Source organism: Orycteropus afer, unplaced genomic scaffold (assembly GCF_000298275.1).
Source record: "Orycteropus afer afer isolate SDZICR_OR568_19922 unplaced genomic scaffold, OryAfe1.0 scaffold00042, whole genome shotgun sequence".
NCBI classification, from domain to species: domain Eukaryota; kingdom Metazoa; phylum Chordata; class Mammalia; order Tubulidentata; family Orycteropodidae; genus Orycteropus; species Orycteropus afer.
Window position 1 is genome coordinate 7,047,594 of NW_006921629.1, and position 22,231 is coordinate 7,069,824.

General features: G+C 46.2%; 1 protein-coding gene across 1 annotated transcript; it reads left to right on the plus strand.

Annotated features, from left to right (window-relative positions):
- The first annotated feature begins 5,087 nt into the window (after positions 1–5,087).
- PIPOX (pipecolic acid and sarcosine oxidase) lies at positions 5,088–19,070 on the plus strand. The gene is made up of 8 exons (XM_007937393.2): positions 5,088–5,201; positions 6,440–6,588; positions 15,249–15,462; positions 15,945–16,127; positions 17,275–17,421; positions 17,828–17,986; positions 18,578–18,653; positions 18,940–19,070. The coding sequence occupies exons 1-8, from the start codon at positions 5,088–5,090 to the stop codon at positions 19,068–19,070; spliced, it is 1,173 nt and encodes a 390-aa protein (XP_007935584.1).
- Positions 19,071–22,231: the final 3,161 nt, after the last annotated feature.

Below are 22,231 nucleotides of genomic sequence, written 5' to 3' on the forward strand. Positions count from 1 at the left end.
ATAATCCTCCTTCAAATACATTAAGTCCCTGAGAAGGAGTTCTGCCCAGAAAAATTCTCTTCCATTTTATTACATGATGATACTTTAGGGTCCCATGTATATTGGCCCCTCTGCCAATGGGGCTGGTCCAGTCCTAAATTTGGCTTTCATAGTGGCTAATATGATTGAGATGCCCACTCCTGCTGCCTGGTGGAGGTAATCATTTTTATTGACAATAGCCATTGTCATTTTTCACTCTTTGTATCTGAGGAAGAAGGGAAGGGAGGAATGGGGGAAATAGGGTATCAATGGAGGAAAGCTGATGTATTCTGGGTATCAGTAATCTGATTGCAACCAGGTTGGAAGCCTGATAATTACAGGCTAGGTTATTTGGACTAATTACCCCACTAACCAAAAAATGCTAGATAAAATATTAAAAACATCTTAAAAGCACACATACACACAAACCCCAAACTCACTGCTGTCAAGTCAATTCCAACTCATAGCAACCCCTCCTTGGTTTCCAAGGCGCTATCACTATGGTAGATTGCCCAGTCTTCCTTCTGAGGAATGGCTGGTGAGTTTGAACTGCCAGCCTTCTGATTAGCATTCACATGCCTTAGGCATTATGCCACCAGTGCTCCCTTAAAAGCACCAGAAAGCTAAATTAACAGGCCAATGTCAAAGAGAAAGCCACAACATAGAAACCAAAGATGTTGGTTAAGATGTTCCCTTAAAGAACATCTACCAATCCCAGAAAATCTGAATTTTCATTGTGATGTCCTGGGAGAGTGAGGACACAGAAGTCCAAGTCCCATGCCTGCACATGGTGGAAAGTCTGATAGAAGATCCTCCTCTCGATGAGCTGAGACCTCTAAGGAGATACACATCAGGGGAAGTGGGAGCTGAGTGGAGCCAGCCCAGGTCCACATTGCCTGGAAGATCCAGGGAACCCAGGCTGGGAACTGGTTTAGATAGCTCTGGACCAGTATTACCCAAAGTGCCTGAGAGAAGTAAACACAGTTCTCCCCCAAGAAAGGACCCTTCATACTCAAATTAGCTCTGGTAGCATAGTGCCTAAGGCACTTGACTGCTAACCAGAAGACTGGAAGTTCAAACCCACCAACCACTCCTCAGAAGGAAGGTTGGGCAATCTACTTCCGTAGTGATACTGCCTTGGAAACCCAGGGAGGGGTCTCTATGAGTCAGGTCTGACTCGACGGCACGTAACAACAACAGATGACAGAAAGTGGATGGGTGATCTGGGGCAAAAAGAATGGGAGTGGGAGGGAGGGGAATAAACCTGAGACTGAAATGGGTCTGGTATGTGTATGGAGACCACGTGCAGAGACCCTACTGCTGCTGTTCTTCATTTTCTCATGCTGGCATCCTCTGCACACTCAGGGCCCTAAAAGCCCCCCCAACAGCTGGCAGGATGGGTCCAGAGAGGCCCGATTCCCAGTTGCCTGCCTGCCTGCTTCCTGGCCCAGGGCTCCAGCTCCCTGGCAAAGCCGGGCAGGGAAAAGAGAACAGAAGACACTCCCTTGCCATTCAACTCTTCGGTCTCTCTTATTTATTCCACGCTCTCTCCCGATTCGGGTCCTCTCATTATTTCTGAGCTGTACAGCTTGCTGCTTCCCTTGCTTGGCTCTCCCACCCCCATCTGCAAAGTGTCAATCAAGCCATCAGATGAGCAGCTCAGCCTCACATCCGTGGTGTCTCTGCCCCAGGACACGAGCAGCAATTGCTGACACACACAAGCAGCGAGGTGTAGGGCTGCTGGCTCTCTCTTTAATAGTCTTCCTCTCCAGAACGAGTGTTAAAATGGAATTTGAGGGAATCGCTTCTCTCTGCCTGCCCCTGTCAGGACAGCCACAAGAATGGGCAAGTCTGAGAGAAGGGGAAACCTTCAGAAGTCGATTCTGCTTTTCATTTCAAGGTTGGGCCATGGCCAGTGTCTGCTTTCAGAGGAACCGTTTGAAATTCTTAACAAGCAGCAGAATGCTTCAGTCCAGGAATCCAGGGCAGGCTTGTGAAGTCAGGATGGGGAAATGGAATTGTCATTTTATCTCTGAAGAGACATACATCATACAAAGGAGAAGGGGCACAGAGCCTCTTTGCAGCTTCCTGGGGGTGGGGATAGGGAATGAACAATACAAAATGTCAGGGGGCAGCAGGAAGAACTGGGATTAGAAAAAAGAAAGAACTTCCCCAGACACTGGAACCAGTGACCTGGGCAGACATGAAGCATCTTGATTCCCTAGGGGATTTCTCCTTTTACAGACTGTGAATGGAAGCAATCTTTATAGAATATGGAAACTAATGAGCATTAAGGTCAATTACCTCACTAAATTCTTTTCAGATCTTTGATAACACACCCGAAACTCATGGTTGTGATCAGTGCGTGCCTATCTGGGCTTGGCTTCGTTTTCTCAGTATTATTTCAAATATACATTCCCTGTAGCACAGAAACCTCTGCTTGTCATTTTGAATAGCTACATAGTATTCCATTGTGTCAGCGTTCCAGAATGTGTTCAGCTAGTTCCCATTATCGGGTTGTTCCATTTTTTTTAATATGCTAAAAGCACAGATATGAATGTTTTCATAGAAATGCCTTTTCTTTCCCTTGGTTATTTCCTTGGGGTATAGTTCCCCAAGTAGGATTTCTAGGTCAGAAGGTATAAACCGCGCTGCCATTCCTGTTGCATATTGCCAGAGCTCTTTCCAGAGGGCCCCGACAATCTGAATTACCACCCCGCTCTATCTTTGTCCACAGACAGCACTGACAACACAAGATTTTATCATTTTTATTTATTTTTGTTCATTTAATAGGCACATAATAGCACCCTGAAGTTATTTAATTCCCATTTCTTTCATTGCTAGTGAGACTGGGCACTCGCCCATGTGAGGATTTATTGTCTGCTTTTTCTTGTGTGTAAACTGTTCATCTCCTCTGACATCTTATCAAGAGGAATCCGGGGGCTGACCTTATATATTTATATCAAGCCTTTACATACTTAAGTAGTACATTCTTCTCAGTTATATCTGCCATTTTTTACTCCAGGGGAGCTGTCCAGTTGTTGTCAGGTGGATGCTATCCTGTCTGATGTGGGTGGAAGTGGGGCGGAGTTGAGATGGGCGGAGTAATTTTTTAAAATTTTTTTCAGGAAGGAAAAAGAAGCCAGTCAGGTGATACCCCTTCTCTGGGCCCTTATTTTCCTGGGAAAGAAAGGCCTGTGCCGAGAAGACAGCTAGTTGCCAAGGCTGCTCTGGAGGATTATTTGTGGATCGAGGAGCACTGTTAGGGGCGGGACACTGTGCTGAGGCTGGTTCTCTGTAGTCACATGGATTTCCTGGTTCATCATTTTCTCCCACTTACAGTTTGGCCATGAAAGAAATAGCAAAATATTGAAATGAGACTCCTCATTACACTACAAGTTCTAACTAATCCTCAGTACAGCAGAGTGGTTAAGGGAACAGGTTCTGGAGCAGACAAGCCTAGGTTCACAATGCAGTTCCTATGTTTACCAGCTGTCTGGTTTGGGGTAAATTATAACCTCTTTAATGGTGAATATCTTTGGCTGTCAAGTGGTGTTTCAGTTACTGCTGTGTAAGAAACCACCCCAAAACTAACTAACTGAAAACAAACCTTTTATTCTATCTCACAATTTTGTGGGTCAGGAATGCAGAAAGGGTGATTCTTCTGTTCCATGTGGCATTAACTGGGTCACTCGGCAGTATTTAGCTGGTGGCTGGGCTGGGCTGGAGGACTCAAGATGACTTCATTCTTAAGTTTGGCACCTTGACAAACCCAGTTGGGCCCCTCTCCCGTTCCATGTAGTCTCAGGGCCTGTCCACATGATCTCTCCAACAGGATAGCTGGACTTCTAACATGGCTGCTCAGGCCTCCAAGAGTGAGTGTTCCAAGACAAGAAGAGGAGGCTACAAGTTTCTTAGGGTCTGGGCCAGAGGCCGGCACAGTGTCACTTCTGCCATATTCTACTCATCAAGCAGTCACAGAGCCTGTGATGGGAGAAGTGTTAAAGAATTTGAGGCCATCTTTAATCTGCCAAAATTGAGGATAAAAATACTTCTTCCTAGGGCTGTGAGGATTGAATGAGGTCTTACAAGCAGAGGCAGATTCACCTTGATGCTAATGAAACTTTCAACCACAGAGACCCTTAATTGCATGGTCTCTTCCAGTCCTGGCACCTAATTTTGTATTCAGAATTTTTCTTGTTAAAGAGGGCCCTGAAATTATGTAAGAATCAGGCCCATAAAAAATGGATCTGTTCCAAATGCATATGCAAGTACTTACTTAGCACACGGCCTGGCACAGGAAGTGCTCACTACAGGGCTTCTCGTTGCACTGGCGGCGGTGCTGCCTGGTTTCCTTTCTGCTCAAGGAGAAAGCTCCTCCTCTCATGCTGTCTTCTCCATTTTTTAGGGATTTCTTCTTTTTCTTTTTCTTTTTCTTTTAAATAACAGTGAAACATTCTGAGAATAATTTCATAATCACTAAACTGCCCTCCCTACCGGCTCCTGCATCTACCCCCTCACACACACCTTATCACCCACCAAGGAGGTAGGCCTTGCTCTGGGCACAGTGCCAAGTTCTTAGCTTGGCCTTCTAGAGTCTCCAAAGGAAATTAGGTTGAAGAGAGGGAAGCCAGCAGGGGGAGGCAGCATTCATGGTGCCCAGCTTGGTCTAGGAGGCATTGAAATTCTAAGGCCGAAGTCCTGAGACAAAGATCATAATGAGACAGGAAGGTGGCATAGGAAGAAGTCCATTTGCATGACAATAATTAAGCCAAGAATAGAAAGCTAGAGGGATGCAAGGGTGAGGCTGGCAGCTGAGCTGGGCTAAACCTCACAGATGAGACTACCCAGCTCTGCTCTGCAGGGCAGGGGGAGGCAGAGGCGGAGCCCTGTGCCAGGTTTTGGTGGGGGAGGGAAGGAAGTGGGGAGAAGGACATGGCCCCAGGGGATTGTGGGAATGCTGGCCAGGCTGGACTTTGCCTTACTCCTCCCCTTGTGGCTGGGAGCCTGCCTTTGCTTGCCTTCTCCTTTGCAAGCTCTGTGACTGTCGATCTGCCTAAGTCGGCATCATGGCTTTCCAGGAAGATCTCTGTGATGTCATTGTGATAGGGGCAGGCATTCAGGGCTGCTTCACTGCATACCACATGGCCAAACACAGGAAGAAGGTCCTTCTTCTGGAGCAGGTACTGTGTTTTCTTTGTACTCCTGACTTTAAGATTCGTCCTTCTCTCTTCCCCTAGAGATGGGTTTCCAGAGCCAGCAGGTTAAAGGACTATGCCAAAGAGTCCAAGTCATCACAAATTCTGTGCAATTTGTACTTTAACCTCATGTGTGTTTTTCATGACAATTCAAAGACTCTTCTACCCTCTCTCAGACCCAGACTGGGTTTGTCGGCACATTTTCTACTTTCATTGCCTCCCTGTTCCTGCCCTTGACCAAGATATGTCCCAGGACCTAGTCTCTTCCTTCTTGTGGCCCAGCTTCTTCTGCATCAACAGATTGACCTGGCTCAGAAAAAATTCAGTTCTCCTTTGGCAACATTAAGTAAAGATAATTTTGTCTAGAGGCAAAGGCTGATTTGTCAGCCTAGGGGGTGAGATTCTTCCCTGCATATTCCTGGCCTCACCCTAGAACCCAACAGAGGTTTGTCTTTTCTGTCTGCCATTACTGGATAATAGCAGCCTCCTTATTTGATACACAGGAAGTAAGACTTAGATCTTGTTTTCCTTATAGAGAAGGTGACCTCATGCAATGTAGTCCACAGCGGCACATGGGATGAGTCCTGTGTACCTGCAGGGTCCTTCTGAGGATGGGTTCACCTGGTCCACAATCCAAGGGTTTCATGGTGGTCTCTCCCCCTCCATTCTGTCTATAACCCAATAGGCTGGTTATGGCTTACTTTTTTTGGTAATGAGCTGGAGTGGTCAGAAAGCCTTTTTTTCCATCAGTTTTATCAAAGCCTAAGGGATTCATGATTCAACTTCCTAGGAAACTCCCCCCACCCCCCAATCTCTTGCTAGATCCCAAAGTGGTTCTTTTGCCCTGAGTGATCTGAAGCCACAGAGAAATAAAGTCAGCATCAGTTTCCTTGTCCATAAAATGAGGAGGTCCTTCTAGTTCTGGTGCTCTGTGAATCTAAGCAGGATGAGATGGCAGCAGGATGACTGCTAATAAGAGGACTTCCTGTCGTGAATGATGTTAACAAAAAGGAAGCCCAATGAATGCTTCTGGAGAACTATCCTGATGGCCACATCAGTAAATTAGCCATAAGGGGAGACTTTAGAAAGACTGTATACAAATATTTGATGAATAAATGGTTCCTGGTTGACAGCACAAGATGAGATGGCTCCTCTGAGGGTCAGGGAAGGGAGGCATAGTGTCAGGAATAACAGTTTCGTTGTCTCTTATTCTCCACTCCCAGTTCTTTCTGCCACACTCCCGAGGAAGCTCCCATGGACAGAGCCGGATTATCCGAAGGGCCTACCCTGAAGACTTTTACACCCAGATGATGGATGAATGCTATCAGATATGGGCCCAGCTGGAGCAGGAGGCTGGAACCCAATTACACAGGTTCCCTTGGGTCTAGGGGGAGGAATTCCTTGAATTCAGGGTCCCATACCTGGAGGCTCTTTTAGTGTGTGAGGTGGCAGTGCCATGAACACTTGAAATGTAATGGGAGGGACACAGGGCCTTGGGAAGTGTTGGCCACATGGAAACATCTGCTCATTGTCATTATGATCGCTTCATGGGTCCAGCTGGCTCTGCCAGGCTCTGAGTTCAGACTTTGGGTCCAAGACTAGCGGAGGATGAACGAGGAAAACTGCTGGACACTGTGTGCAGATATGCAGAGCCGGAAAGGCTTGGTTGGAATCTACTAAAGTTCGTATCTATACCTTCATGAAGCCATGATGCTCTTTTAGGGCAGGGATTGAACTAACAGTGGAGGCTCATTCTTGATTCTTAATATTACTACTGGCATTGTAACTTTTTATGTTGGGTCCTCACCCTCCTGTTTCTGTTAGTTGTTGTAGCGCTGGCTCCCAATCATGGCGATCCCACGTACAACAGAATGAAACAATGCAAGCCCTGTACCAGCTTCATGGTTACTGGTGTGTCAGAGCCCATTGCTGCAGCCATTGGGTCAACCCATCTCACTGAGGGTTTCCCTCACCTTTGCTGGCCCTTCACTTTCCCAAACACGATGTCCTTCTCCAGTGATCAGTCCTTCCTGATCAGAGTCCAAAATAAGCAAGTTGAAGTCTTGGACAATATTCTGTGATCCATAGAGTTTCAGACCTTTCCTCTTAATCTGTCTTAGTCTGGAAGCTCTGCTGAAACTTGTCCACCATGGGTGATCCTGCTGGTATTTGAAATACTGGTGGCATAGCTTTCAGCATCATAGCAATACATAAGCCATAACAGTACAATGAGCTAACAGGTGAGTAGTAGGCCTATAGATCCATTTCATTCTCTCTGAACCTTCTTCGATAGGAATAAAATGGAATGCTTGCCAGTGAGTGGGCCTGCAGCTATTTTCCTGTTGCCCCATGGCTCTAACTCTTAAGACTCCTCCCTCAATGACCTTTTAAACACTCAAGGGGAAGAAGGCAGACAATTTGTGATACAATGGGGACTTTAACCACCCCTCCCACCTTCTCTGTGGCTTTCAACTGAATTTTCTACAAAACTGCATCTCTACCCTACAGTGTGGCTGATGTTTTAATGGCCAGGAACCAAGAGGTTACTGTTCTGTTGCAAAAACACCATTAACTTAAGAACAAAGTGAAATCCATTATGCAAATACAGCCAGGGCAGCTAATTACAGATTTATTCCAACCAGAGGCAGCTAATGCACCCAGCACCCAAATAAAGGAGCATGTCTTCCTGAGGGGTGGCCTGGCAAAAGGACCCCTCTGTGTCAGCTAGTTGTCTGTGAATACTACTGAGTATATTGTGTTAAAAGAAATGCCTGAGGCCTTGGAGGGCAAACTCCTTCCCAGCAGAGAAGAAGGCAACTAAGATATTAGGAGAGTGCCTGGAATCATTCAGAGGGAAGATGATTCTGGAGTCAGACAGGCTTGAGTTTGACTTTGTGCACTACCTCTTACCAGCTTGTGTGACCTTGAAAAAGTTTCTTTGCCTCTCTGTTCTCATTTTTCCTCACAGGGCTTTGTGAGGATTAAACGATACTTATTAAAATACTTGGCACAATGCCTAGTACTTTTCAATAAATGGCAGTTCATTCCACCTATTCTGGGTTAGCTGTATCCACTCTCCACTGAGAGACGGAGGAAGAAGGGCAGGTGGGGACAGATGAGAGGCATCAATGATGGATATTAAAGTGAATGGCTCAAGGAGAGAAGGAAAGAGACTCTTGAGTGGAAGATTCTCTTAATCTCACAATTTTTGCAATCCTCCTCTTTGGCAGAAGGACTAGAATTTGGAAAGGTCTTTGGAACCAGCCAGATCTGGCTCCAAATCTTAACCTGCAACTGGGTAGTTTATTTAACTTCTCTGAGACTCAGTCTTATTTGTAAAAAAACTCCATAAAACCAAACTCACTGCCGTCGACCCTTCCTTGGGTTTCCGAGGCAGTATCTCTATGGAAGTAGATTGCCCAGTCTTCCTTCTGAGGAGTGGCTGGTGAGTTTGAATTACCAGACTTCTGGTTAGCAGTCAAATGTCTTGGGCATTACACCATCAGAACTCCTTCTGTAAAAAAAAACCAAAAAACACAGACCAAACTCACTGCCGTTGAGTTGGATCCGGATCTGACTCATAGTGACTCCTCCTTGAGTTTCTGAGGCAATATCACTACAGAAGTAGATTGCCCAACCTTTCTTCCAAGGAGTGGCTGGTAAGTTTGAACTGCCAGCCTTCTAGTTAGCAGTCAAATGCCTTAGGCATTACGCTACCAGAGCTTAGAATGTTGCTATTGTTGTTATCTGCCCTTGAGTTGGACCCGACTCATAGCGACCCCTCCTTGGGTTTCCAAGGCAGTATCACTACGGAAGTAGATTGCCCCATCATCCTTCCAAGGAGTGGCTGGTGGGACTGAACCACCAGCCTTCTGGTTAGCAGTGCCTTAGGCACTACACTAGGAGTTCTGGTAGCAAAGTGGCTGAAGCACTTGACTGCTAACCAGAAGGCTGGCGGTTCAAACCCACCAGCCACTCCTCGGAAGGAAGGTTGGGCAATCCTATACTGCCTCGGAAACCCAAGGAGGGGTCGCTATGAGTCGGGGCCGACTCGACGGCAAACAACAACTACAGGCACTACGCTACCTGGCAAATAGTAATAATCACAATAGGAACATATATGGAATGCTTACAATATGGAACTAAGTTTTAAGTTCTTGACACATATTAACTCATTTAATTCTCCCCACAATCTCATGAGAAGTGTGCAACTTAGTAATCAGGGTCTTAAATCATTAATACAAATCACAGAATTACTAAACTCTGGAATAGGGTTTGGCAAATTACTTTGCCATTGTAGGATAAAAGAAGCTACAAACAATGTATAAACAAATTGGTGTAGCTTTTTCCAAGAAAACTTTATTTGTGGATGCTAAACTTTGAACTTTATGTAATTTTTGTATATCACAAAATTACATATATATATATTACCAATCACTTAAAAATATAAAAACCACCTTGGCTTGTGTTGTTATTGTTGTTGTTATGTACTGTTGAGTCAGCCCCGACTCATAGCGAACCCTCCTTGGGTTTCCAAGGTGGTATCACTATGGAAGTAGATTGCCCAACCTTCCTTCCGAGGAGAGGCTGGTGGGTTTGAACCGCCAGCCTTCTGGTTAGCAGTCAAATGCCTTAGGCACTACGCCACCAGAGCTCCTCTTGTGAGGCATATAAAAACAGGTGGCAGCCCAAATATGGCCCACGTGTTGTAGTTTGCTGAGCCCTGGTCTAGAAGATACTACAAGCTGGTTACCTTGTCCATTATTCTGTCTCCAAAGATGTTCATGCCTGTGTCATCCCAGGTTAAAAGATTACTAACGTACATTTAAAGAAAGAAATATCATAGCCTCTTTTAAAAGAGCATTCTCATACCTCATAGCCCCAATCATGAAAAATGGAAGAGTGATATGGATATGCTATATAAAACTTTTAAAGTGATATACCAGTGTTCAAAACTAAAACCAAACTCACTGCTATCGAGTCGATTCTGACTCATAGCTAACCTCACTGAGTTTCCAAGGCTGTAAATCTTTACAGAAGTAGGTTGTCTCATCTTCCTTCCGCGGAGCAGCTTGTGGGTTTGAACTGCCGACTTTCTGGTTAGCCCAAATACCTTAATCTGCCGACCTTCTGGTTAGCAGCCAAATGCCTTAACCACAACACCACCAGAGCTCCTTTATACCAGTGCTAGGTACTGTTATTATTTTGTTATGAAGTTCTTTCTTATGGCTAAGCTAATTTACTAAGGCATACTAATTTATGTGGTTCTTTTATTAATAGGGATATAGAACAGATACTTCTCCTCCTCAGAATGGTGCTTGAATATAGCTCTACCTTTGGGCTAAAAGCCATTCCAGTTCCTTTAGCTTTTGTTTCTAATTCTGATTTTCTAAATGATTCACCATCTTTGCGGTTCTTACTTCTCCCCAGGTTCTTCCAGAAGAACCAGCACAGTACCATCATATAACTGATAGATAGGAGCATGCTTACTTAATGCTATTTGATGATGATGATTAATGAGAAAGAAAAAAAAAAAAAAAACATTTAGGAGCTGGAAGTTCAGGTGTCTGACTTTCTATTCTGTTCTGCTTGTTCCTGTGACAGTGGCATGCCAGATAGAGGTGGCCTCAGAAAATCTGCATATATGCTAGGAACAACGACACATGTGTCAGATCACAAGGTCTGAATCTTTTGTGATGTGTACCGCCAGGACACCTATACCAACAGCAAATCCCAGCTCTGTGGCCCATCTCTTTCCTGCCCCGCCTTCTCCCTTTGAGTCCTACTCTCCAGCTCCTGACCCAGCTGCCCCTGCTTAGCTGACAATATCAGACAAGATCACAGCCGTAGGCAGTACAGCTGCTGGCAGAACCTGGTGGCCCCCTCTGCAGCTGCTGCAGATTCCCATGTCTGCGAAGTGTCTGGCTTGTCAGCCACATCCCCTCCCTGGAGCAGTCTTTGTTAACCAATTCCACCTCGGCTCACTGAGCGGAAGATGAAACGCAGAGAGCTCCTCCAAAACCAACAAAGACAGCAGCCATTACCAGGTCCCCATTCAAGTCCCTCCCCAAGGTAACTCAGAGCGGGCTTTGCCTGGCACTTTTAACCCATAGAGGGGAAAGCTGGAGCCTGGGATGGGAGATGGCAGATGCAGGGAGAGCTCTCTTCTCCCTTTCTGTCCCTGATCCCCCCCTTCCCAGTTCCTCCCCACTCCCGCCTGCACTCTGTCCTGCTATAGTAACTAGTGGCAATACCTGATCACCACCTAACTCTACATCACGTCTGAGACTTAAGTTGGGCCACAGAGGCGTCAACAAGGCCCTTGGGAGGAATCTTCAATTACCTATTCCTAGAGCTGATTCAGCCAGGGTCAGGAAGAAGGCACAGTTCATATGAAATGCTCTGGAATCAGCTGACAGGCCTTCAGGGAGTTGGAAGCTGCCTTCTTTTCTAGCCTGGCAGCCGGAGTCTTGGTTTCAAAGACCCTTCTTTGCAGACCACCCCGATCAATCATTTCCTGGCCACTGTGGTCTCCTCCTTCCTGCAGATGCCCTTGTCCCTTCTCACCCTTCTTCCCAAAAGTTGCAGCCTAGATCTGAGCAGGAAAAAGGGAGAGGGAAGCCCAGAGTACAGGGGTAAGAAATTGACGCAGGATGAACAGTCTGTTTATTGGGATCTAAGAAAAGCCATTAAGAAAATAAGCACTTAAATGATTTTCAATCTGCCCATGGAAGTAATCTATCTTCATATTGGGGGTAAAAGGCCCGTTCTGCGATCCCGGTCTTGATTGACTGATTTCCAATTCTCTGAGCTGTTCCCACAGGAGCCTCTCACCTATCTCCCATAATGACAGGCCTTTGCATTTCCAGGCAGTGTTTTACATTTATTTCCGATTTGTTCATAATGGTCAAAAATCTCTCTCCAATCCAAGGCATTTCTCCAGCAGTGCATGGTTTCCCTTAGGCCAAATAGCTCAGCTGTGATCCACGGAAAATGAGAATTTCCCAAACGCATCCCTGGACCAGGGGAGGGTCCAGCATCACAAATTCAGATGGAAAATTTCCCACTGTTAGATCAATATCTGGGCTAAGAAATAAATGCCACAGGGGCAGAGAGCTGGAGCAAAATGATTACAATTACATTCACTGGCAGAATCAGCTCACTGATTACTTGTAGGGATGGGGAGCTCCCGCTTCATCCACCACAGGACAGCTTGAGAATTAGAACATCACTCAGCATTTCATAATTTGACAGATTTGCCCGTTGTCCTGGCTTGAGTTCACATTCCCATACAGTATATCCCTGTAAGAGGAGTCCTTACTTCAAGGAAGGAAAGAAGGAAGGAGGGAAAAAGGAAAGATGAAGGGAAAGAAAGTAAATCTCAAATCTCAGAGTGTATGAGGGACTGAAGCTGGTATGTTTCAGGCAGAGGTTAGAATGTGTGCTTTGGAATTTCTAGGCCAAGCGTCGGCCAGACGAGGGTTAAGGCAGGTCTTTTTCAGATTCCTATCCAGGCCTGGCTCCATTAGGTAAAATGGACTGAAGAACATATACCTTGGTAATTCATAAATGATTCTATTGACCAAGAAGTTTACCAGGCAAGATTTCATTACCTGAAAACCAAATTGAACTTCTTTTGGGGGCCCCAGAAAAAAGACAGTCGGCTGACTTGTAGGGATTGATACAGCATCTCCCCTCTGACAAGCTTTGAAGAGGCAGACGGCTCTCGTTCCCGTCTCACCAGTGGTGAATGCTGGGTAGGCGGGGGCCATGGCAAATGGATTGGGCACGCTGCGCGGCTCTGTGTACTGACACCAGCCCCAGGGCCTGCTGTGTCCCTACCCCCTCCCAATCTTTTCTTTAATCCCCCAAACCAGATAATGTGGGATTTGGAAGCATGTAATATCCATGAGACTCCATTATAGGCTATTACCAGCTTTATGTGCAGTACCTGGGGGATGTACCAGGCTGATGCTGGTCACTGCAGCTACTGAAACCAAGGGAGACCACAGGAATGGTCCCACAGGCTAGGGTGTCCCTTCCTTTGTTTTTATCAGCCACCCCCACCCCCACCCCAAAGAAAAGGGAGCTCTGTTCTCTTGTGAAAGAGAGAGGGAAAGCATTATAGATAAATAGCTTTCACAGACAGACTAAAGGGAGTAAGAATCACAAACAGAGGGAGGCAAAGGGAGAAACAAAATTACAGAATCATGGAATTTATTGCTGAATCCTTAAGAGACCATCCAACAGTATTTCCACATAAGCACGGTATTGGCATTTGGGGTATTGGGCCTTTCTGAGTAATCCAGGCTTAGCATTCCTTGCCCCTATTCACTAAATGTGAGTGGCAATCTCAGGCATGTGACAACCAGAAAACAGCCCCTAACACATTTCCACATGCCCCTGGGTAGAGGGCAGTGCCACTCAGTGTGGAACCACTAATAATTCAACAGGTGTGTGTTATAGAGAGGAATCTGGGGCCCAGGGGGGTGAGTAACCAGATCAAGGTCACACAGTCAGGACTAGAACCAAAGCCAGATTTCCCAACTGTGGTTGGTGGCTTACACATTGCTCTGATGCTGGAAGCTATGCCACCAGGATTTCAAACACTGGGATTTACCCACGGTGGGCAAGTTTCAGCAGAGCTTGTTGACTAAGATAGACTAGGAAGAAAGGTTTGGTGATACACTTCCTTCCCAAAATTAGCCAATGAAAACCCTATGGATCACAACAGAATGTTGTCTGAATACCAGTGATTGGGAAGATGGTACTGGCCTGGGCAACGCTTCATTCTGTTACACACAAGGTTGCCATGAATCTGAGCCAACACAATGGCAACTAACGACAACACAGTTTCCTAGGGTTGCCATGATAAAATACTACAAGTTGGGTGGCTTATCAAAACAGAAATTGATTGTCTCACAGTTCTGGGGCTAGTCCAAATTCATGGTATTGGCAGGGGCATGTTTTCTCAGAAGGTGGGAAGATCCTTTTTTATCCCCCCCCCCCATTTCCTGGCTTCTGGTAGCCCCAGGCCTTCACTGGCTTGTAGGTGCAACATAACTCATAACTCATATGGCCATTATCCCTTTGTTTATCTCTTTGTGTCTTTTCTTCTCTTTTATAAGGACACCATTTAGAATGGATTAGGACTCACCCTACTCCAGTATAACTTCATGTTAACTGATAACATCTTCAAAGACCCTATTTTCAAATAAAGTCACATTCACAGGTATGAGGGGATAGGATTTGAAGTATCTTTTTGGAGGATACAATTCAATCCATAACAGGATTCTTTCTATAAAACAGAATAAGCCTCTGAGAAGGAATTGAAAGAGAGCTGGACACACATAATAGGACCAAAAAAAAAAAAAAAAAGAGAGAGAGAGAGGGAGAGGAAACAGAGCAGGAGGTGGAGTGGGGAGGAGAAAGGATACCAAATACCAAAAGCAAAAACCAAACTCACTGACATCAAGTTGATTCTAACTCATAGCGACCCCAATTGGGTTTTGGAGGGTGTAAACCTTCATGGAAGTAAAGTGGAGCGCCTGGTGGGTTTGAACCATCAACCCTCTTGATAGCAGTCAAATGCCTTAGGTACCATGCCATTAGAGCTCCTTGGAAAGGATACTAAATAGAGAGGTCAAAATAGTGAGTGGGGTCTAGGGCAGAGACGGCAGAAGAAATATTATCAAACTGACTGAAGATCTACTACTTTCAAGGTGCAGAAGGTTAAGGGACAACTTAGGATCTTTGCCCTAAAGGACTTGTTCTTGATGCTAGAGGATGGAGGGACAAACAAACCAATTGTTAGAGCCAAGGGCCAACTTGAGAATGGGCTGGGAACAAGCTCTATGATACTGGGGCTCTTACAACAGGATCTAGATGACTTGACTTGTTCTTTGAACACGAGGCTAGAATTACACTCCATGCCCATGCCTGGACCAGGGAGCTCTGCTGAAGAATGAGAACAAATAAATGGTCCAGGACCCTGACACATAATCTCATCCAGATATCCCTTTTTTTCCACAGACAGACCGGACTACTGCTGCTGGGAATGAAGGAGCACCCAGAATTACAGACCATCCAGGCCACTCTGTCTAGGCAGGGGCTAGAACACCAGTGTCTTTCATCTGAGGAACTGAAGCGACATTGCCCAAATATCTGGCTGACCAGGGGAGAAGTGGGGCTCTTGGACAAGTCTGGAGGAGTGCTCTATGCAGACAAGGCCCTCAGAGTCCTCCAGGTGGTATCATATAGCATTAGGGGCAATGTGTCTCCCTACTCTGGACATCTAGGTTCCAATCAACCATTCCCATGTTTCTCACCTGAATGAGAGCCTTGCTGGCTTTAGTGCTGACCCTTTGGTCAAGGCAGTTTTACATATCCTGCTAAACCTTTTGCTGTTCATTCCAACTCATGGCAACCCACGTGTGTCAGAGTAGAACTGTGCCCCATAGGGTTTTAATTGACTGATTTTTCTGAAGTAGATCACCAGGCCTTTCTTCTGAGGTGCCTCTGATTTGAACTTCTTCTAGCATCTTGGTTAGCAGCCGAGCATGTTAACTGATTGCACTACCCAGGTGTTCCATGCACCCTGCTAGGCCTGGTCAATGCAAGAGAGGAGGTCTAGATTCTGGTTCTATTTTCTGCACTGAGAAGGACTCTGTCCACAAGGGTGAATCACATACACAACTAACTAGCTTCTCCCCCTCACTACCCTTTCAGGATGCAGTTCGACAGCTAGGAGGTATGGTGCATGATGGAGAGAAGGTGATGGAGATAAAACCAGGGCTCCCAGTCACGGTAAAAACCACCTCCAGAAGCTACCAAGCCAAGAGCTTGGTTATCACAGCAGGTCCTTGGACCAACCAGCTCCTCCATCCCTTGGGAATTCAGTTACCTCTCCAGGTAAGGGTGACTGGAAGCCTAGGAGTTGATAATTAAGAGGGCTTGGAGACAGATGGACTAAAGTTTGAATCCTGAATCTGCCACTTACTAATGCATGACCTTGGACAAATTAGTTCACCTTCTGAGCCTCAGTTTTATCACCTTTAAAATAGGAGATAATAGCTACTACACAGAGTTGTGAGAGAATTAAATTATGTGACGTATACAAAGTCCTAAGGAAACAGCCTATAGCAAAAAAATGAAAACCAGTTGCCATCAAGTCAATCGCTGACTCATGGCGACCCTATGTGTGTCAAAGTAGAACTGTGCTCCACAGGGTTTTCAATGGCTATTTACTTTTTATTGTGCTTTGGGTGCAAATTTACAAAGCAAACTTGTTTTATGTTCAACAGTTCATGCACATGTGATTTCATGTCCCCAATTACTGTCCCCAACCACAAAAAACTCTCCTCTCCTCTCTTCTCCGTGATGACCACCTCCCTGTGCCCTTCTTATCTGTGCATTCCTGTCTGTCCAGCTTTCTCTCTATGTGGATGCTACCCCTCTGGTGTCTCATGGCTGATTGATCCAAGGGGTGCATCTCCCTGGAGTAGGTGGGTGCATTGACCTGGGTTGGTGTTCTGCATGTAGGTCTTTCTACTGTTGGGCTGAGAGCCAATCCATGTGAGTGAGTCCATTTCTAGGCCCAAAGGGTAACCCGGGGACATAGTCTCATTTCAATGGCTGTTTTTTCTGGAAGTAGCACACCAGGCCTTTCTCCTGAGGCACCTCTGGGTGAACTAGAACCTCCAGCCTTTTGGGTCACAGCCAAGCTCATTAACTGGTTGCACCATCAGAAACTATGGGCTATAATAAGTGCTCAATAAATGTGAGTTATTATTAACTCTTGGTGAGAGAGAAGTGGGACTGGGGTACAGTTATGGCAGGAGAGTAAGAATGAGAGGAGAGACAGAGATTAGGAGACTTTCGTGCATGACATGAAACATGTAAATGACATAAGCATTGAATAAAGCAAGAATGTATGAGTGAAGATGGGCATGCAGGCTTATATTAAAGGGTTGCAGTACCTCAGGAGAAACTACTCTCCTTGTCTAGAGAGTTTCATGGCTGTCTCTCTTCATTCCTTACTTCTTCTCCCTGTTCTAAGACCCTGAGGATCAATGTGTGTTACTGGTGTGAAAAGGTTCCTGGGAGCTATGGTGTATCCCAGGCCTTTCCGTGCTTCCTAGGCCTGGGCCTGGCTCCTCACCACATCTACGGGCTGCCTGCAGGAGAGTACCCAGGACTGATGAAGGTGAGCAGAAAGGCCGAGGGAAGGCTAACAGGTGCCTACACAGATTGGGGCAGCTGCTCTAACTTTCAACAAACTCGCTCAGATCACGGTGGGCAGCAGCAGAAGCCCACTCCACTATTCACTACTCCGCTATTTGCAATGCAAGACCCTTAGCTATCCTGAGTCCCAGGAGAGGAAACCCTCTCTTTGAGCATCTTGCAGTCCTAAACATTGCTGTAAACATTGGTTTGGTGGGGAGAATGGGTAGTGAGGCAACCTCATGTGGCACCAAGCAGCATCCTTCAAAATTGGGGAAGGCTGGGATGATGGATGGGGGACACTGTGCAAGCCTGCCTGGGTTCTTGGCTGGGTGAGTTTGCACAGAAGGGCGGCCCTCACTGCTCACAAGGCTCTGATTGGAAGCCAGGTCTGCTATCACCACGGCAACAACGCAGATCCTGAGGAGCGGGACTGCCCCTCCGCATTCTCCGATATCCAAGACGTCCAAATCCTATGCCGGTTTGTCCAAGATCACTTACCTGACCTAGAACCTACACCTGCCATTATGGAACACTGCATGTACACGGTACGGGGTCTGGGTGGCCCTGCCAGGTCCTCTCACTGCCCTGGAGAATAGCAAGGAGGGAGAGAGACAGACTTTGTGTTGGTCAGGCCAGATTCTATTTGACACCTGACATAATATGTGACTTTAAACAAATTAGCTAATTTCTGAGGGTCAGCTCACCTCCACCACAGAGGCGTCCATTAGGGATTATTCATATTCTTTTTCATTAGGAAACTAGGTTTGTGCCTGGCAATCCTTCAGTGCATTTCCCAGAAGAGCTCTAAAAGATTTTTTGGCAAGATGTGCCAGTTAAGCAGGCTTTAGGGAAAGAGAATGACACAGATGTCACCAGGGCCTGAGGCATCTTGGCTGAAGTTAGTTTATAAGCATTAGCTGAGCACCTACTATGTTCATAGCTCTGTATGAGAAGAGAGGCAGACAGACAAATGGGAAAGACTGGCAAGCCTAGGGGGGACGCTGGCATGCAGAGAGCATTCCTGTGCCCCATTCCTATTTTTTCTGGAAAGAAGTCCAGCTCAGTCCCCTCTCTTCAAAGAGTTCATTCTTCTCCTTCTACCCTCAAAGGACACAGGTGTGATTGTTTCTTTCTAGAACACCCCTGATAAGCACTTCATTCTCGATCGCCACCCAAAGTACGACAACATTGTCATCGGGGCTGGATTCTCTGGTGAGCCTGAGGACGGGATGGGGATGGGGTGCCTTACAGCTTATTTACCTCAGTGTCAGGCAAAATTGTATTTTCCATGCTCTTCGCTGGCCAGCGAGGTCCCAAAATCTAGACACTGAGTGTGTAAGGGACAGTCAGAGAAGAAGGGGTATCGTGGTGGGAGGCAACTCTGGCTTTGGGATGGAACCAAGAGGAGAGTTAGTCCTATCTAGTATGTAGGGGACTTCTAAGTAGCCCAGCCTCTTTGTCTCTGAAGATACATAACAGCCTACTTGCCTTTTGCCAGGGCATGGATTCAAGCTGTCCCCTGTTGTGGGGAAGATCCTGTATGAATTAAGCATGAAATTAACACCATCCTATGACTTGACACCTTTTCGAATCAGCCGCTTCCCTGGCCTTGGCAAAGCTCACCTTTGACCCCTGGCCAGGGGCCTCCCCATGGTGCATTAGCTTTGAGAGTAAAGCCCCATGCTGGGGAAGAGTTCTCGGATGAAAGAAGTGGTCACAAGATGGTATCTTTTTCTTCTGCCTCTCTTGAGGTGCCCCCCCCCAGCCACCAACACTTGATGATTGAGTCTACCTCCTTTCTCTGGCCAGCTCCCCAATCCCACTACTTTCTTGACCTGAGATGGTCAATCAGATATTTTATAATCACAGAACAGTGAGGATCTATGATAAGAATGTCTCAGTAGGGAAAGGACATAAGGACTGGCTCAGGCAACCAAGACCAAAAAAACAAATCCACTGTCATTGAGTCAATTATACCCTATAAGAGTAGAACTGCCTCTTAGAGTCTCCGTGGCTGTAAATCTTTACAGAAGCAGACTGCCTCATCTTTCTCCCATGAGCAGCTGGTGGGTTCAAACCACTAACCTTCTGTTAGCAGCCAAATACTTTAACCACTACACCACCAGAGCTCTTGGAAAAACTAAGGCAGTGGTTAAAATTCTCTTCCCTGGGACATTCAATGAACTTAGGAAGAATTTGACTGCATCTGCCCAGGGGAAGGTAAATAAGATGATTTCCAGCAGATCATGCTGTCCCTGAAGCCCCTTTTCCTAAAATTAGAGCTATCCTCCATCACAAGCTCCCATAAAATCTGACTCATCTTAGGTGCACAACAAATGTTTGCTAAACAAAATTTGTTGAACAAATAAATGAATAAATAATGCATTGCATTAAAGTCTGTGGTGGGCTCTTTTCCATGTGACCTCATTTCTAACAGGCTGTAATTGTCTAAATCAGCACCACAGCATCCATTTCCCCAGGAATTCTTGGACTCTTTATTCCCTCAATGCACTGTACCCCCCTTCCTCTGGATTCTTTGTCTCATCCTCATCCTCTCTCTGTAAAGATGCTCAGCTCCCCAGTCTCTCATTAAGGTGTATTGTCAGGTCTTTATGAAGATGGAGCTGTTATACCAGAAAGAAAGAGAGAGAGAGACACTTGCTTAGAAACCCTGTTCAATGTTTGAATGTTAAATGTGCCATTTTATTATCATTAGGATTGCTCCCACTTAATGAAACGGCATTAGCACTGAGTCAGCTGGCCTCCTTGCACTAATTGCTTTGGAAGGGAACGACTCTTAACTACCCCAGGGTGGGTGGAGGGGTGAGGGGTGTAAACAGGGACTCAAACAAGGCTGAATATGCTCCGATGAAACCCAAGCGGGAGGCTCTCCAGATTGGGCCAGTTCAACCTGAGAGAACAGGAGTTAAAATTCTTTGCGAAGAGAAAAGCTGGGACTGGGTGGGGGTAGCAATATTAGGAGGAATCACTGAGGGGAGAAGAACAGGAAATGGGAGTCAGAGTAAAATATTCCCAAAGGAAACACAACATGGAGAAAATGACTCTTCTGCTGCCTGAGTCCTTAAAGGCCTAGGCACATGGGTTATCACTAATTTGTTCAGTGAGTTATCAAAATCCAGCTGATCCTGGTCAGCCACCGCCACATCTGCTTCCTGAATGACCTCAAATGGTTCTCAGAATCTCAGCCTTCTTCCCACCTGTGTAATGGGAATAATATACTGAGCAACTCGATAGGGGTATATGGGGATCAAATAAGATCATTCATTCCTTCATGGATCCTCTACTATGTATGCACTAGGTGCTGTGTTAGGCTGTGCTGATAGATGAGTGAATGAAATTGATGAAAGTCCCTGTGCTTATGGACCTTACTACAGTCCAGTGTGGAGAAGACATGCAACAATACACATGAGTAAATTATATCCTATGTTAGAAGGTGATAAGTGCTTTGAGGAAAAGAACCAGAGCAGGAACAGGAGGTTAGGGAATGCTGGGGGAGGGGCTGCAATTTTAGATGGGGTGGTCAGGGTAGAACTCTTAGAGGAGAGGACATCTGAGCAAATTTGAAAGAGAAAAGAGAGCGAGCCATGCAGACATCTGGATGTATGTAAATGAACGTTATAAATTGCAAAGTAAGGCACTGTGTTATTAAGTAGAGGAAGAAAAACCAAGGTACAGAAGGGGATCAGTGTAAGATCCTGCCAGCTCCCAAGCAGACAAAGTTGGGAAGAAAGGATGGTGGGAACCTCTCCTCTTGCTCCAAGGCTGCCCGCAGCTCCTTCTCTCTTGTTTTCTCGGTGCCATCCTCCTCCCCCAGCCAGCTGCAGCTCCCCGTTCCAAAATATTCAGCCTTATTCAGCTAGTTGGCGACAGCTAAAGGAGGAGACCAATGTCTAGAAGAGGCTGGAAAAGGACAAGTGGGGGATATGTGACAAGCCTTGCCTGAGCTGGCTAAGGCCCTTTGAAAACGAGATTGCTGTGTCCTAGAAACAAAGAGTACAGAAGAGGCAGGATGTGTCTGTGTGTGTGGGGGGGTGTCCTAGTGGGAAGGGTCATTGAGGAGTAGAGAGAAACCAAGGAACTGAATGAGAGTGATAATGTGCAGGCCAAAAAGGCAGGCAAGGACCTCCAGGGATGCTGTCCATCCTCAAAGCCAAAGGAAACAAGCCCAGAATGCCCAAGTGAGAGGCAGTATTTCTTAGCTGGGGGTGGGGTTAGAACACAGGAGGGGAAGAGGAGATGTAGGGAATTAGGAGTCTATGAGCATAGACTATAGAAGGAGTTGGAGGACAAATGGAGCATTTCAGTAATGTTGAAGGATTTGCCCAAACAGACCAACCAGCATCATCTCCCTCTTCCCTTCTGCCTGAGAGTGGCAAGCACCCCATCTCAGGCAGACCCTACATCTCTTCAAGATGGAGGAAAACCAAAATAAATTGGGCAGGCAATAAGAGACCTCTAGGAGGGCAGCTGGGGTCCGTGCAGGCTGCAGGGGAGAGATAAGGGCAGTGAAGAGAAAGAGGCTGGCATGGTTGCCAAGCAGACTAAGGAAAACAGAGGCAGGCTAAAAATAGATTAGGGGTGGGGAGGGCGGAGAGCCAGGCCAGAAAAGAAGGGAAAGCAGAGGCAATCGATGCCATTGCAACTCTGACCCAATTTGTCATCTCTCAGCCTCAACAAACTGAAAAATGAGGGGGTCGTGGGGAAAAGGGAAAGACTCGTATAGAGAGAGGAGAGCCAGAGGAATGTAATTTGAGTTCTAAAACTTAGGC